Source organism: Equus przewalskii, chromosome 14 (assembly GCF_037783145.1).
Source record: "Equus przewalskii isolate Varuska chromosome 14, EquPr2, whole genome shotgun sequence".
NCBI classification, from domain to species: domain Eukaryota; kingdom Metazoa; phylum Chordata; class Mammalia; order Perissodactyla; family Equidae; genus Equus; species Equus przewalskii.
Window position 1 is genome coordinate 90,880,940 of NC_091844.1, and position 16,217 is coordinate 90,897,156.

General features: G+C 50.8%; 1 protein-coding gene across 3 annotated transcripts; it reads right to left on the reverse strand.

The window, feature by feature from the left end:
• Window positions 1-465: 465 nt before the first annotated feature.
• Window positions 466-16,188, reverse strand: ACP1 (acid phosphatase 1). 3 transcript variants are annotated; one of them, XR_011525854.1, is made up of 6 exons: window positions 16,030-16,188; window positions 10,015-10,088; window positions 9,653-9,927; window positions 2,995-3,056; window positions 838-943; window positions 466-703 (listed from the first exon to the last, which is right to left on the reverse strand). XR_011525854.1 is itself a non-coding variant. In XM_008532089.2 (6 exons), exons 1-6 carry the CDS (start codon window positions 16,070-16,072, stop codon window positions 626-628), a joined length of 477 nt encoding a protein of 158 aa, XP_008530311.1. In that variant the 5' UTR covers window positions 16,073-16,187; the 3' UTR covers window positions 466-625. The 3 variants fall into 3 exon arrangements, 2 of the variants coding, with proteins under 2 accessions (XP_008530311.1, XP_008530302.1); XM_008532089.2 differs by having other exon boundaries at window positions 9,653-9,766; window positions 16,030-16,187; XM_008532080.2 differs by having other exon boundaries at window positions 9,814-9,927; window positions 16,030-16,187.
• Between the last annotated feature and the right edge of the window lie 29 nt (window positions 16,189-16,217).

Below are 16,217 nucleotides of genomic sequence, written 5' to 3' on the forward strand. Positions count from 1 at the left end.
CTGTACTTGACATTTGAGTCATCGATGCATATAAAGCAGACGCTCCACAAAGTGACCACAAGGTAAACCAGCACACAGTGTCCTTCCCGGATAGGATAAAACTTCCAGAGGCAGAGGATAAATGGGAGCAAATAAACTGATTTCCTTACAAAACTAACTAGACACACAAAACAGAGGGGGCACTGCAGAGTCACTGCAAACATCCTCCCCTTTCCTCTCCTTCTACACAAGTGTCACTCAGAGCTCGTCAGGGCTGTCCCTGGGGGAGGCCTGGAGCAAGGCCGGAGCACGGATGCGGTCTGCACAGGGAAGGGGAGGTGCCAGACACCCCTGGCTCAGATCCTGACCTGGGCCTCAAAGCGATGGTTTTACCTTGTTGTGCTCTATTCTGTTGTCCTACTATTTTGTAACTGGGCAAAGTGGGAGGTTCAGCTAGTCTAACGACACTTAACGTACCCCATAAACTGTCTGGGTCAAAACTTTTATTGTTCTTATGACAAACAACAACTGATTTCCATCTACAATTACATTTTAAGATAAACAGTGAGTTGACTGAAGACACAGCTGTGGCCTGGAGCTGCGGGCGGCAGTGCACTCTGACCCGCGACCAGGAAGGGTGGCGTGCTCAGTGCGCCTTCTCCAGGAAGGCCCTGCAGCACCTCATGCACTGCTGGTAGACGGTCTCGAAGTCGGAGTCGTTCCCCTGAGAGGACAGAGAAAGAAAGGTCAACGAAACCCGTGGGGGAGCCCCACGCTGCCCCTGGCAGGGCCTCTAACAGGCTGCTCTGCGCACCCCCGCCCGCACGCATGCTGGGATGGACGGAGCACCGTACTTACATAATAGGGATCTTCAATAATTAATTGTTTCTGTGGATCATAGCTCCCAAGTAGTTCGATTTTAGCTTTGCAGTTTTTAACTTGATTACTTTTTCTATTTAAATCTCTGTAAAATTGAAACATGAACTTAGTTTTCAGATCTATGGTCTCAAGTTAAATACGGACATCTGCTAGGGTTTTATGAAATATCCGTATCAAAATCCAGCAAAAGTGACCTGATTTAAAAGGACATCCAACCTTGCAGACATGCGTAGCCCCCACGCAGTACACGCCAAGGTCTCCTGGGCAAGAGAGTGCAAACAGGAGCACGTTCTCACAAACTCAAACTTTTTTACACAAAACATGTGTCCTAAGTCAGACAATACTTATGCATTCTCCTGTGAAATGCGTGTCGAGACAATCAAATGAAAAAGATCCTGTTCCAGAGATTAAACAAAGGCAACAGATGGAACTCAAAACAGCCATGCGAGTGGAGGCTTAGGCCATCGACCGCATCCTGACACGGAACCTCCAGGAGCAGCCACACTGTGTGCCCCTGCCTGCCCATCCTCCTGCCCGTCTGCCTGGACCACCCCTCTGCAGAGCTCCCGGGTGAGGCAGGACCGGGGCCTCCGGGAGCAGCCGGCGAGGCTACAGAGCCACTTGGCACATCCCTAAAGAAGTGGCCGGGGCTGAGCCATGAAGGACAACGCATGGGACACTTCTCAATGAAATGAGGAAGAGAAAGAAAAGGCATGAAGGAGGCATAGAAACAAAAAGGAAAGAAAACACGAGGGACAGCTGGGAGCCGTGGCCGGAGCAGAGGGACCAGGCGGGGCTTGACACTGCAGCCCACGCACCGAGCCAGGCGCCTCCGGGGGAACAGGCACCCGTGGCTCCTGCTGGTGTGGCTGGGACTCTGGGCGCTACCCAGTGAATGAGAAAGACGGGACAGAAAAACGGACAAGTGAAGACAGAAGAGGAAGTGTGTGCTAGTGAGGCTCCCGATCAGTGGGAAGCTCCGTGCAGCGAGGCTGTCCGCCCGCCCCCCAAGGTAATGCCGGGGCTCCCCACCAAGGTCCCGCAGGCGCCTACGGGTCAGCAAGGGGGAGGCAGTGCATCCTGTGGTGCCCAGGTGCGTCTGGCCCTCTCTGTGCTGGCGGGGGACTGAGTCTGTGCCGGGCATGGTGACCTGGGCTGCCGGCAGGTTAAATCGTAAACCCAGGGTGTGGCAGGCAGCAGGGGGCCCCGGCCTCACAACCCGGTGTCTTCACACCCTGGTCTGCATCTGCGTTTGTGAAATGCAGTGTGCTCACCACTGTGCCCACTTACTTCTGGCGCGGCCACACTGCACACGTCGCGTCCTCGTCAGGGCTAACCTTATGGTCATGCGGTCGCCCACTCCAGGCTGTCCCCTTCGTGAGGGCGGCAGCATGACGATCTGCTCCTCACCCTTCGGGGGCCAGGCTCACGGCTGAAGAAACGCCACCACGTTCCTCGTTGCCCAAATACAACACATCCCCGGGGTCGATGCACAGGGGAGGCAACGGGACAGTGGTGAGTGCGGCTGACGTGGGGCGTGTGGCAGGAGGCCGGTTCAGAGCCCAGGTGGACATCCCGTACTCATCCACTAACTGCGAACTCGGGCAAGGACCTGCAGCTCTCTGCCTAAGGTTCCCTTTTGAGGAGATGGGCGACCGCAAACCCACAGATCAAGTGCTTCGCATGCAGAGCACGGAACGCACAACATCCCGCGAAGCCATTTATACCTAATAGCCTAGTCTGTCAGTTTTTGCTTTTTAAATCAATTAAGGCAATCAACAACTTAAGTAAAGGAAACACTCCTCTTTTTTGCCAGTCTTACTTTTGGGGGGGCAGCAGTAACAGGGGACTATGAGGGGAAACAAACACCACACGACCACGCGTTGCTACAGCAGCAGCAAAATCACCCCCTGTGATGACATACGGTCAGCTGCTTGCACCGCAGACCCTGACCTCAGGGTCTCTCTGTAGACACACCCGCGGGGCGATTCCACATTACCCCCTGGCTTCCCCCTATTCTACATTTTCTGTGTATTGTGGCCACCATTAGCCATGGAAACTCTACGATAATACAAAAGCCACTGGACAACAAACGACCTGGCCTTGAGCAGAGCTGCCCCTGAAAAGCGTGGTTACCTCAGATTGCTCTCATCCATGCACAGGATGTAGTCAAAGGTGGCGAAGTCTTCCTTGGTGACCTAGGGGTAAAGGAGAGTCAGCAGAGTTCAACCTTCTCCACCAAGCCCAGGGGCCCACAGCAGCACTAAAGAAAAACCCTGTATTTGAATCCGTCACCCATAATTCAGTTAAATAACTTAGGGTGCTTCAGAGTCAACCCATTTCCTAAAATTGTATTGCAAAAAAATTTTACATCATAAAGTTCCCTGGAGTAATCATAAGCAGCATAATATGGAGACAGGAAGTTACCCTTCATCCTCAATTTCTGAGCAACAAGGTAGAATTCAGTCAGCAGCCTACATCACACAGGTGCTCCCTCTTCACTTTACAAGTGCTCAACACCCCAGGCCCCAGCCACACGCCAGACGGAGACAGACACTCACACTCGGGGCCCCCACCTGGGAGGCGATGATGCCTTAGAGGAAAAGGAGGCAGAGGCCATGCAGTGTGGGGACGGAGGAAGATGACATCCTAGGGAGGGTGGTCAGGAGGACCCACCAGGAGGGAGACACATGGGAACTGAGCCTGCAGCTCTTCTCTGCTGACTGAACATCCATCACTGGAACACGGCACAGGGGCGAGGGCCACGCGGTGTCTGAGTCTACCGGGAATCTCATCATGGCTTCTGGCACCATAATTTATAAATGTAAGCCCACAAAAACATAAATGAGAACATCATCTTGTGAGTTTTGACTATTCTGCATCTGCAGAATGAAGGTGGAAACAGTGCTGAGACGTGATTCCAGGGACCACCTCCCTCACTGGAATCCTCTGAAATACCACCACAGCCAAATTACGGAGAAAATACTGAAAACCTGGCTAAGAGTGTGACAGTCTCTTATCACAATCAGTGCAGCAAAGGAACAATACTCATTATTCTATGGAAAACGATAAATTTTGGCTCTTCGTGTGCACGTGCGTTCTCAGTGTCACATGCTAATAAGGTAGTGAGCACTAAATTTTGTTAACATCCAAGGTCCTAGCTTATTTCCCTATTAGGACAAACACTATGATTAGCTGTAGGACAAGTGTCCTGGGCTTAAATATTGAACGCTGGTTTTCAGTTCAGAAGGACTGCAATTGTGGATCTTAGGAAAGACTCAGTGACTGACACCATCCACAAACCACATGCAATGCTGAGATATAGAGCAAGTGAGCAGGAAGAAAGCTCTGTAAGGCTCATGAGAAGGCACAGGACAGGATTTCTGCCTGAAGCCATAAATGAAGTACCAACCTCACTGCCAGAAACCAGAAAAAGCTCACAAAAACCTAACAGCTCCATGGAGTTATCCATGTGCTCCAGAGACAGCGTGGCGTGCAGAGGGCAGCACCCCCACCGGGCAGCGCACAGGCAGGGAGGTCAGCACAGCCCCCCAGGCCCTCGCCTCTGCTGCCGTCCACCACACCTGGCCGGGTGCCAGTGAGCTCCACACAGACAGGCAGGCCCGAGGAGCCCACTCGCACAGAAGGGGCAACCAGCGTCCCACCTCCTCTCCTCGTGGCACTGCTCGCACCAGGCACCAGGCACCGCCCCAAACGAGGGGCTCAAGCTTCCTGGTCATAGAAATTTTTAACTCTTAAAAATTATTTAGGCCCTCCCTCCAAACTACTCGTTTACATGAGTTATGTCTACCAATATTGATCACAGCTATTCAAAGTGAATTTTTAAAACATCTACTATTCACTTAAAAATAATAAAAATTCATTATCTGTTATTATAACATTTTTAAAATGAAAAACAGCTATATTTTCCAAACTCAAATCCAGGGAGGACAGCGCGCTGCCTTAATCTCTGCTGCCAGAGGACAGCGGCTGCATGTGCTGCTGCCCCATCTCTGGGACACGTGGTCTGAACTTGCCCCACACACAGACAGCAGTTTGAAAGAGGCGTTTTACGGCCATCGTGTGTACGTGGACGTTCTGATGCTGCACCAAAGCTTGGCAAGCAGAGTTTCTCGAGGGTTATGACTTGCAACATAAAACACAAAAACCCACCAACAAACCTTCAATCTGTGCAAGCCCATGGGCTGTGTGACACTGAATGGGCCCTGTACTCATGCAGTTTCGACCTCATGGACCCAAGGGGTCCCAGGGCCCCTGTGGGAACTGTGGACTCTTACAGGAGGGGCAGGTACAAGGTCCAGAGCCCTCTGCGACTGTCATGATGGGGGAGAAGACAGGCGCTCCGGCATCCGGCAGGCAGAGACCGGGGGCTGCCCAACATCCTACGGCGCACGGGACAGCCCCATAGGAGCAATGCAGACTCTAGGGTCCACAGCGCTGCGTCCAAGAGACCTTCCCCAGATGCGGAGAAGCTGGGAAGAGGGACCCTGCTGAAAGGACCAGGGAGCAACCTCGGGGGCTCAAGAGAAATGGGGCCAAGTGCTGGCCAGATGGCCAGACCTGGAAGAGTGCAGACCCAGAAAGAAGCGAGACTGCCCCCCAGTGCTCTTCCCAGAGCGTCTGCCCAGGTCTAGAGCACCCAGGGCCAGAAGCTGGGTACCAAGGGAAGGCTGCAGTGAGCTCAGAGGGAGAAGCAGCACTTCCACTTCGGAGCTGCCAGGCTGGGAGCCTCAGGCTCTCGGGAGGGGTTCCTGGGAGGCCACCAAGGGCCGGCTAGCATAGGCCAGGCCACATGGGATCCAGAGATCAGTTCCCAGACTTTATTAAAAATAGTCGTGATCAGTATGCTCAAGAAAATATAGGGCGAGATGTAGAATTTCATCAGAAACCGAGAACTTAAATCTATAAAAAAAGCCCAAAACTTAAAGAATTAGGTAAATAAAATGACATTAAATATTCAATGAATAGAGGTTATGGGCTGTTTGGAAACAGCAGAAAGATCAGCACATCAAAAACGGGTCAGCAGAAGATCAGATGACGAACCAGAGTAAAGTGATGGGAAATGGAGAAAAGAGCTTAAGGAATTTATGTCCAAACTACATTTACAGTGAATCTCAGAAGAGAGAATGAGAAGGAAAGCATAAAAAAATAAGAGCCCAGAATTTCCCAAACTGAGGAAAACCATCAAAGCACATACTCCAGGGAGACGCAGGCCCACCAGACACAGTACTGAGGATTCAGTGCCGAAGACCCGAGGGAACAGGAGACGCGGCAGCTCCAGAAACAGGGACGAGAAGAGCCTTCCACGAGCTGCGCAGGAGCGTGATCACAGCTGACAAACTTAAGAGAACAAAGGGAGGGAACACTGCCCAATGTGTGTTAGGAGGCTGCACCACCGTGACATGTGCGCGATGCGGGTGTGGACCCAACCCTGACACGCTGTGTGTGACGCTGGTGTGTATGCAACCCTGACATGCCACGTGCAATGTGGGTGTGGACCCAACCTTGACACGCTGTGTGCGATGTCGGTGTGGACCCAACCCTGACATGTTGTGTGTGATGCTGGGTGTGTATGCAACCCTGACACACTGTGTGTGATGCGGGGTATGTATGCAACCGACACGCTGTGTGTGATGCTGGGTGTGTATGTAACCCTGACACGCTGTGTGTGATGCGGGGTGTGTATGCAACCCTGACACGCTGTGTGTGATGCGGGGTATGTATGCAACCGACACGCTGTGTGTGATGCTGGGTGTGTATGCAACCCTGACACGCTGTGTGTGATGCGGGGTGTGTATGCAACCCTGACACGCTGTGTGTGATGCGGGGTGTGTATGCAACCCTGACACGCTGTGTGTGATGCTGGGTGTGTAGGCAACCGACACGCTGTGTGTGATGCTGGGTGTGTATGCAACCCTGACACGCTGTGTGTGATGCGGGGTGTGTATACAACCCTGACACGCTGTGTGTGATGCTGGTGTGTTTCCATTAGAGCCGCACACAGGCACTCAGCGCAGCACTCCGCCCTGACCTAGGCACAACCCTGTGTCTGTCAAGAGTCAATACTCACATAAACTCTAACTGTAAGACGATTCTGAATCCAGCAACAAAAACAAGTGAGCCTTTGCTACAAGCACCAGTGTGGGAACCTCAAAAAGGAACAGAGCTGAGAGCAGGGTGCGTCCTACTGGATCCCACTGCGTGAAGCTGAGAAAGCAAAGTGCACTTCCGGGGCACCTCGGGGGACAGGGCGGTGCTCGCTGTGCTGGCGCACTGACACCTTGCAGGCATCAAGGAAACGGCACCGAGAAGAGGAAGGAGCCTGTAACGCAGTAACTGTCTCCAGACAACTAACCGAGGTGAGTTCCAACACGAGGACTGACTGCGTGCATTAAAAGGAGAAAAGTGCCCTGAAGGCATTTGATTTACTAGACCAAGGCTGAAAGTACTGGGAAAACTTAAATTTTAACAAACAGAATAGTTCTTACACAAACTGACAATTACTAGAGAGAAAACCTGTAACATCAGCAAGATGCAAGAAAAACAAAGATCTGATATGACACTGATTTATAAAACACGTCTTACCAGCACTTTTAAAAAACAATCATTGTTGAGAAAATTTTCTCAAAGCAACAGGAGAAAAAAGGCTAAAAACAGATTATATGGAAACACTACTTCTAAAACTGGTAATTAGAAGTGTTCTTAAATAATAAGTTTTTAGCTTTGGTTTTATTAAGGCAAGTGCATTTAAAATACTTCATTTGTACCCACTTTCATTATATACTTAGTGTACGAAAAATAATGTCTTAAAAATAGAAAATAGGAAAGTATGATTGCTCATAATTCTGAAGGACTACTCAAAATAAATACATTCATTAAAAGACAGAAGGTAGAATTGGCAGCTATGCAAAACCCTGAAGAGATCATAATGGACAAATGATATAAAAAGTGTTTAATCTTCTGTCTAATGAAAATTCCACTTAAGAAAGGGTCAAGTCCTTAAAGCAGTGAATTTAAATACTAAACTGTTAACATGCAGAGTCAACTGACATAGCCAGAAATTATAAGTTCACAGATCTGAGTAAATTTATCTACACCAAAAATAATGTGTGTATTGCTAATTTCTGAGACATCATTACTGTACTCAAAGTGCTACTATGGCAACGTGGTCTGTGGATTCTGTGGCTCTCACCTCTGCATGTTGTTATTAAAACCAACCAACCTGAACAAAGCCCAGTTCTGCCTCATGGGAGCTGCGCAGCCTCCAACATGCCATGTACTGTCTCCACAACTCAGTTCTTGATCTGCAAAATGGTTTACCAACACTCCCTTCCCTCATGAGGCAAGGAAGATCACAATTAAAACTACAGTGCTGTGGGGCACAGCAAAGTGAAAAGCTCTAAGATTTAGCACAAGCAGGACTAAATTACAGTGCTCACACTGCCATCCATACTTATAAATGTGCAATATATATGACAACTCATTTTCAGAACATCAGGCTACTTCTTTCAAAGGCCTCAAGCTGAGCTCTGGACAGGCCTGTTGTCCTCTGGGCCAGTCTGGGGCCAGGCTTGGCCGACACAGCCTGTATGTCTTGTTAGGCTGGATACAAAAGGAAGTTAGAAGATTTCAGCCAGATTTTTAAAAATCCAAGTGAATCTCGATAAAATAATCGTATTGATGAAAGTAACTGTTGCTGCAGAACAATATATGAGGCATTTTGTAACAAAAATGAAGTTGATTTCTTTAGAAGCTGGTCCCTGTGGTTATGGACGGTTCCAGAACACGCAGCTGCAGAATGCTCCTCGTGAGGTGCCTCCCTCTCACTGCCTAAGAACGCTGCAGTGACCACCTCACTCTCCCCCGGTGTTCACACACAAGTCTAGGATCCTGCAGTCCAGTTAGGTGCCCACGAGTTCCAGGTGGCTATTTAGTTGAAATTTAAAATTCAGTCCCTTTGTCACACTGGCCATATGTCACATGTGTGACAGCTACATGCAGTTAGTGGTTTCCACGCTTGACAGACACCTTCCTCACCACCGAAAGTCCTAGTGGGCAGTGCTCCAGAACCTCAGCCCCGAAGGACAGCTACACTCCACAATAGTGTATTACCCTGTGCTTCTAAGGCGCTTCACAGTGGAAAATATGCTTTTGTATATGTTATAGAACTTTATTCTAACAATAAACTTGTAATGTCAGCAGACTAGTGTCTATGGCTTAAATGTTTAAAAATCACAGATAGGAAAAAAAGAGGGGCCGGCCCAGTGGCACAGCGGTTAAGTGCACACGTTCCGCTTCTTGGCGGCCTCGGGTTCGCCGGTTTGAATCCTGGGTGTGGACATGGCACCGCTTGGCAAAAGCCATGCTGTGGTAGGGGTCCCACATATAAAGCAGAGGAAGATGGACATGCATGTTAGCTCAGGGCCACTCTTCCTCAGCAAAAAGAGGAGGATTGGCAGTAGTTAGCTCAGGGCTAATCCTCCTCAAAAAAAAGAGAAAGAAAAAAGAGACTACAACTCAGTCTTCTGGCTCCCAGCCAGGCCTCTCTCTGTTATCAATTCCATAATTACAGCTGCACTTTAATATGTAAACTCCAAGATCAGGGCAGTCCTTCAGAACTGTGGAACCAGAAGGGAACACGATGGGTGCACTGTGGCGACTTAAGCTGACCCTGCATGAACACACTCATCAATACGCAGGTCTGGTTGAACTTCTCCCAACTCCTCCAGTTACCGGGCTCTATGCATTAGAAATAGAACAAGATCTCCTCTACCTGTCTTGCTTTATGGGCTGTGTTAATGCCATGATTTCTTAGGCAGCTCACAGCTCTGGGATCTGGTGCCCGGCCCACGTTCCAGTCAGAAACAGCGCCGCTGTCAATGACCCACTGCAACACAGAACACACAGAGACACCTTCAAGGCAACGTACGGTACCTGGCGGGCAGTGTGACTCATGGGGATACCGTGCCTCTTCATGCAACTCTGCCCTCGGTAATCGGGCGGGTTTCCTATTTCATACGTGGATGTCGCTGCACTGTCTATCCTCCACTGCAGGAGAAAAAAAGACTTTTTTTCACAATTTCCCGCCCCAAAGGCATTCAGGTTGGCCTCTTGAGGAGAGTGAACGGTACTTACGTTATCTGAGATGTTCTGATCGGTTACAAGTTTTCTGAAAACTGCTTCTGCAATGGGTGATCGGCAGATGTTACCTTAAAAAGAGGGGGCAGCAGAAAGTGAGCGACCTCGTCTGTGAGCCACTGCTCTCACCTGACAAGGACAGCACTTCCCTAAGGGAAGCAAATCTCTTCTTCACGGCACTGTCCCACCAGCATGGGAGGACCTGTGGAGAACAGCTGGCCACCCCGGTTCAAGGACTGGGCACCAACTGTCCAAGAACTCAAGTACAAACAACAAAGACATCAGGAAAACAATTATAATCACAACCACTGGTTTTCAGGTTGCTATCAATGACCCAAAAGTGAGTCCCGAAATCAATGAAGTGGGTGGTAACCAGCCTGTTTTAAAATGAAACAAAACAGAGATAAAATTTGTATTTTCAAATATATTGCAAATAATAAGGATGAAAATGGTTTCGTAAAATACACAAAAAATGGATTTAGGCATAACAGTAGTTCAACACCAACTCTTACTGCGCAATCTGTGCAAAGTTCCTGCTGGAGCACTGTGGACCCAGGAGTGGCAGCTGAGTTAGGGGACATCCTCCAGGCCACCAAGTCTGCCCACGACTCCCAACGCCAGTGTCAAGGCCTGCGATGCCCAGGGCCACCCTCATTTCAGACCAGCTGGTGCAAATTCGGGAGTCCCCACAGGCTCAATAATTCTCTAGAAGGACTCAGAACTCAGGAAATACTACACTTATGACTATAGATTTATTATAACAAAAAGATACAAAGCGGAACCAGCCAAAGTTGGAGCGCAGAGGGCAGATTCTGGAAGACTTCCAAACAAGAAGCTTTCTGGTGCTCAGGGACGTGTCACCCTGTCACCCACGTGTGACAACACTCAAAGTAATGCCAACCCAGGACTCTGGCCAGAGCTCCAGTGCTGAGGCCTGACTGGGGCTCCACCTATGGGCATGGCTGATCAAGGAGCTAGCCTCCAGCCCCACTCTGAGTCACTTCCTCCCTGAATAAGAGGTACTCCTGTCAATCTTAGGGCTTCCCTAGGGGTTGGAGTTTACCTCCCAGGAGCTACACAAGGGGCAGACTTTTCATTAGGTGGGGCCAAGTGCCTTACTACACCGGGTGGGGGGGGGGCACATAAAATCTTCTTTCAAAATATTTCTACCATGTGCCAAACAATGTATTTATGGGAGATACAGAGTTAGCTATAAGGAAAACAAGAAAATAAATGCTGATAGATAAGCAATACACTATAGGAGCACCGGGGAAGGAAAACCCTAAAAAGCATAAACAAGGAAATTTCTTTTCAGAAAAAAGGTAAGAAGATCAGAGCTGACCTGTAGAGGATGAAGAGAGCCTTGATGGGCAGAGGCAGGGAAAAGGCATTTAAGTCGGGTACTGTGTGAATGCATGGCACAGAGGAGTGAAGGTGCACTGATGGGCCTGGGACACGACCTCTGACCTCTGCCAAGATTTGCAGCTGGTATCTCCACAGTAGGGAGAAACTGAAGGTTTTGGGGACGGGAGTAACGAAATTTCTTCAACAAACATGTTTGGTGTGCCTACTCCCTACAAGCCAAGCACGGGGCCCGGGCCTGAAGAGACAAAGCTGTGTCAGACACGGCCTCCCACAGGAGAGGAGCACAAGCACAGGGTCAGCGGGAGATGACGGTGGAGGCCTGACTCCAGGAGCCCCGAGGAACTAGGAAGGGAAGACAGGACCCGAGTCAGGAGGCCAAGGGACATGCAGGGCGGGAGCAGCGCACGACGGCAGCCCTGCCTCTCCACCAGCCCCGGGATCTTCCGCTTCACGAGGAACCCGCAGCACCAGGGGCTCCGCACAGCGCCGAAGCCCAGCTGGCTCCTGCCAGCTCCGACACCATGTCCTTCAGTGTCTGCGTCCCTCTGAGGTCTCATAACGTGCTTACCAAGTGCTTTCTGTCCACACAGACTGTGCTTTCCACAGTGGTGACAAGTCTCTCAGCCCCAAAAGGGAGGAAGACAGGAGCTAACCCTGAACGCCCTCCACACGCTAATCTGTGTTCTGAACTGTTTCCTTTCAACACTAGATTTTCGCTTAGTTTTTAAAACAGGCATCATCATCCCCACTGCTTTAATTACTGAAAGGCCTCCTGTGATGTCAGTGGTTTACATGTCACCAAACACCCCAAGAATACTTTCAACAGCAATCACTCTTCTCCAAATCAAGACAATTGTTACTATTTTGGAACTCTAGAATAACAGGTGCCTAATGTCTCAGCACCTAAAGATGCAATAAAAAGAGTGGTCTTGCCCTTTACAAACAATTATCACTAACTGTAAAACAGGAGCTCAGTTTCCCACAAGACAAACAATGAGACTATTTACTGCCTTAAAGGCATATTCATCCACACTTACTTTTTTCCCAGATAGTTATATTTACAGCAAGAAGTTGTGTGTATAAAGAGTGTGGATGGAAAAAGGTGTACAACTGCAAAGATCAGGAGTAAAGTCACACCTCATGTACGATCAACAGACAAGAAGTCCTGCCTCCTTATAACTTGCCCTCTTCATTTCAAAAGCTGACATCACCAAATTAATTTACTAAAAATGGAGCATATCAGTAAATCACAGCATCCAGCTCCCCCAGGGGAAATTCTAAAAATTTAAAATGTGATCTTCAGATTCTTTTAGAAAAAAGTTTCAACGTGTGAAGTCTCAAGTTTGTTTCTTCCAAATTAGGCAACATAACATACACTCTTCCTCAAGACCTGCATTTCAAGGACAGAGTCACGAAAAGCGCACAGGAAACCCTCCAAGGTTGGGACGTGGGCACGGGGCGCTCAGCAAAACCGGACCGACTGCAGGAAAGGCAATCTGACGCCACAACGCGTCCCCGCTGCGTGCTCAGGCTGTGGTGATAACCGCTGTTCTCCAGCCACCTCTATCTCACAAAAACATAAGGGGCTTTGAACACGCTTGCCAAAACAAGGAGTTCAGTTCCTTTCCGCCATCAGCCTCACCTACGGAAAACATCTGACAGCCCTTTACACTTCAGGCCGAAAAGGAGCCAAACAGACGCCCCAAAGGAATAACATTTTTACATTTCAAAAACATACCGCTCCTCCTGTCATGTGGATAGGCGGCCCTGTGAGATGCCAGGTGGCCACCCCTCTACCTCCTCAGAGCGTGACCACTTTGCGGCCTCCACCACGATGCTCTGGCCCCACATGCGCGGCTCTCTGCACATCAGCCACCTCCTGCGCCCTCGCCCCCCGCAATCCCATCTCACAGGACAGCTCAGCACTCAAACGTCCCACCTCTGCTCAAAATCCTCTGACGGCTTCTGCCCTCCAGAGCAAGCCTGCGTCCGCACAGCCTCGCCAGACCCTCCTCTGCGGGCCCAAACTAGGGCTCGTGGCCCACCACCCATGTGCACAGACCACAGAGCTAAGAGTAACTTTCACATTTCTAAATAGTTGAAATTAACTCAAAAAAGTAGAATAACACCTTGTGAGCGAAAATACCATATGAAATTCATGTCGCAGTGTTCACGAACAGAGCCTGCTGGAACACAGCCTAGCGTAACCGTTCACGTCTGTCCATTGTGGCTCCCCACTGCGCCTCTGGGGTGGCCTGCAAGGCCCAAATGCTGACTGGCTCTTTAGAGAAATAGCTGCGGACCCCTGCCCAGAGTCGCGTGCACAAAGGGGACAGTCCTCTCCTCTCTGCGTGGAGAGCGGTACTAGTGCTGCACCCAGGGGAGCACTGAGAAGACAGTTGCTCAAGCTACCTTCCAGCCCTCAGCACGGTGAGAGGCAGAGGCTACCAGCTGTTTCCAGAACCAGGCCAGCACCCTCCCTCCCAGACCTCTCCCCACTTCCTCTTTGGAAAAGCCCAGGACGCTTTTCGAAAATACCCTAGGCTTGCTTTCTGCCCTCTTTCAAGTCTGCTGGGACGTCACCTCCTGGTGAGGCCTTCCCTGACCCCCACTTAAAACCGCACTGCACTCCCACTGCCCGCTGCCTGTTCTCAACACAATACCAGCTGACCAGGCAACTGAACAGTCAGTCAGTCTGCCGACGACGGACTGCGAGCTCCAGGGATGGAGGCTTCTACTCTGCTCAATCCTATGTCCTCCGCACTCAGAACAGCACTCGGTAATACAGTAGTTGCTAAAAAACTGTATCGAAGATAAACATAGGCAAGCATCCAGCTCCTGCTAACAGCCACCACGGCACATCACATTAGCATGATCAACGATACCAGGGCAAATACAGCAGCCCTGGAACCTACTAGATGCCCAGCCAGAATGAACCACTCTTTAATAACCTGTGGATTCCATCAGTCAGCCTTCAATGGGGAACTTAAAAAACAAAGGATGCCCACACTCCACGTGAAACAGGTGGCTTTCACTTTTCCCCTCATAGAAATTCAACTCTGCAAATGTCTAGTGAGCATCATATATTGTCACAAAGCTGGAGATGCAAAGAAAAATGAGCCAGTCATTGCCCTCAAGGTGGCTAAATCTAGCTGTGACCTCAAGAGGATATCAAGTAATTACGATAAAATTCGTGTAATGAAAGGTGTCTACAAAAGACCACAGAACAACTACCTCCACCTGGAGCATCTGGAAAAAGTGAAAAGCGGTGGTCTGGGTCTGACCTTATAGACAGGCTTTCCTGGCAAAAGGCAAAGTGGGCCCCGGAGCAAGCCACCCGAGGCGCACTGAGCGTCTGAAGTGCTGGGGACAGCTGAGTTGGGACGGCAGTGACAGGAAGGTGGGGGTGGGAGAAGGTGATGGAGGCAATCCTCTCCTTGAAGGTGAAGGCAGCACCCTAAAAAGGAGTGCAACTTGATTCCATAGGAAACGCAGACTCATCAGAAGATCCTAAGCAACCCGAGACTGACGATTTGGGCCTTCCTCTCTTGGGAATCAAAGAGATAGGGTGGAAGAGTCAAGGAATTCGACCCTGTGTCCTATCCCAAAGAAAGAACCCTGAAAACCGAAGGGAAAATGAATTCTGTTTTGAGTGAAGGAAGCTAACTGTTGAAACTCTAAGAACGAAAATAATTCTGAGCAGGAAGGTATCTGAAGGACTAAGAATAAATAATACCTTCATTTTCACGCAGAGAAATTGGAACTCCGCCCCAAGGCTGATTAGAGACCTGAAGAATCAGGGTCTCCCCGGTGGGGTTTTTACAACCAAGAAATCTGAGACCCTTGACTTTAAAAACCTGAAACTCCATCTGCCTTTAGCTCACATCCATCTGTAAGCATGAAAGGAAACCAGCCAGCAAACCAGTGCTGTCAGGGGGCTCAGGGCAGCAAGGGTCCCTAAGAGAGCACATCGGTCCCGCAGCTTCTGGTCTACCGGAAGAAGGTAGCCTGCATGCTAGGCAGGTGCAGTGGAAAGGGCCCTGGCTTGACGCCGGGCTGCAGCAAGTGAAGGCACCCAGCCTGGAGAGTGGGCCAGGCAGGTGAGGGGGACCAGCCTGCAGAGCCTGCAGGTGAGGGGGACCAGCCTGCAGAGCCCGCAGGTGAGGGGGACCAGCCTGCAGAGCGGTCAAGTGAGGGGACGCGGCCTGCAGAGCCCGCAGGTGAGGGGGTCCGACCTGCAGAGCGGTCAGGTGAGGGGACGCGGCCTATAGAGCCGGCAGGTGAGGGGGCCCGACCTGCAGAGCGGTCAGGCGAGGGGACGCGGCCTGCAGAGCGGTCAGGCGAGGGGACGCGGCCTGCAGAGCGGTCAGGTGAGGGGACGCGGCCTGCAGAGCGCTCAGGTGAGGGGAGGCGGGTTGCAGAGCCGACAGGTGAGGGGGCCCGACCTGCAGCCAGCACGGGAAGGGGCCCGGTCTGCAGAGAGGGCCGGCAGGGCAGCGGCGCGCAGGGAAGGCCCCATTACCCCTCGGGGCCCCCGTCCCGGCCTCCTCCTCATCACCGTTCCTGGCCCAGGGGCGCCGCTCAGAGCGTACAGGGCCCACTCCACCCTCAGGAAGGTCCGAAGGGAGTAGGTCAGCGCCATCTCACCTAGACACACAAACAGCACGGACTTGGACACCTGCTCAGCCATCTTCCCGCGCACAGAGGCACCCACTCACCACGTCCGGACTTTTCCGGCGCGGCGCATGCGCACTGCGAACATCCCGCCCCCCGCGCCTGCGCAGTCCCGCCCCAGTACTTCCCAGGGTGAGCGTGCCATCCTCGCGCTTGCGCAG

Bases quoted from the DNA above. Each gene is read 5' to 3' on its own strand.
- ACP1 (XM_008532089.2), bottom strand. From the start codon at position 16,072: ATGGCTGAGCAGGTGTCCAAGTCCGTGCTGTTTGTGTGTCTAG. The intron at 3,057-9,652 runs GTAGAGGAGATC...CTTTACCCCTAG, and splicing joins CAGCCCATAAAGCAAGACAG to GTCACCAAGGAAGACTTCGC. The intron at 944-2,994 runs GTAACCACGCTT...TCAATTTTACAG, and splicing joins ATGGATGAGAGCAATCTGAG to AGATTTAAATAGAAAAAGTA.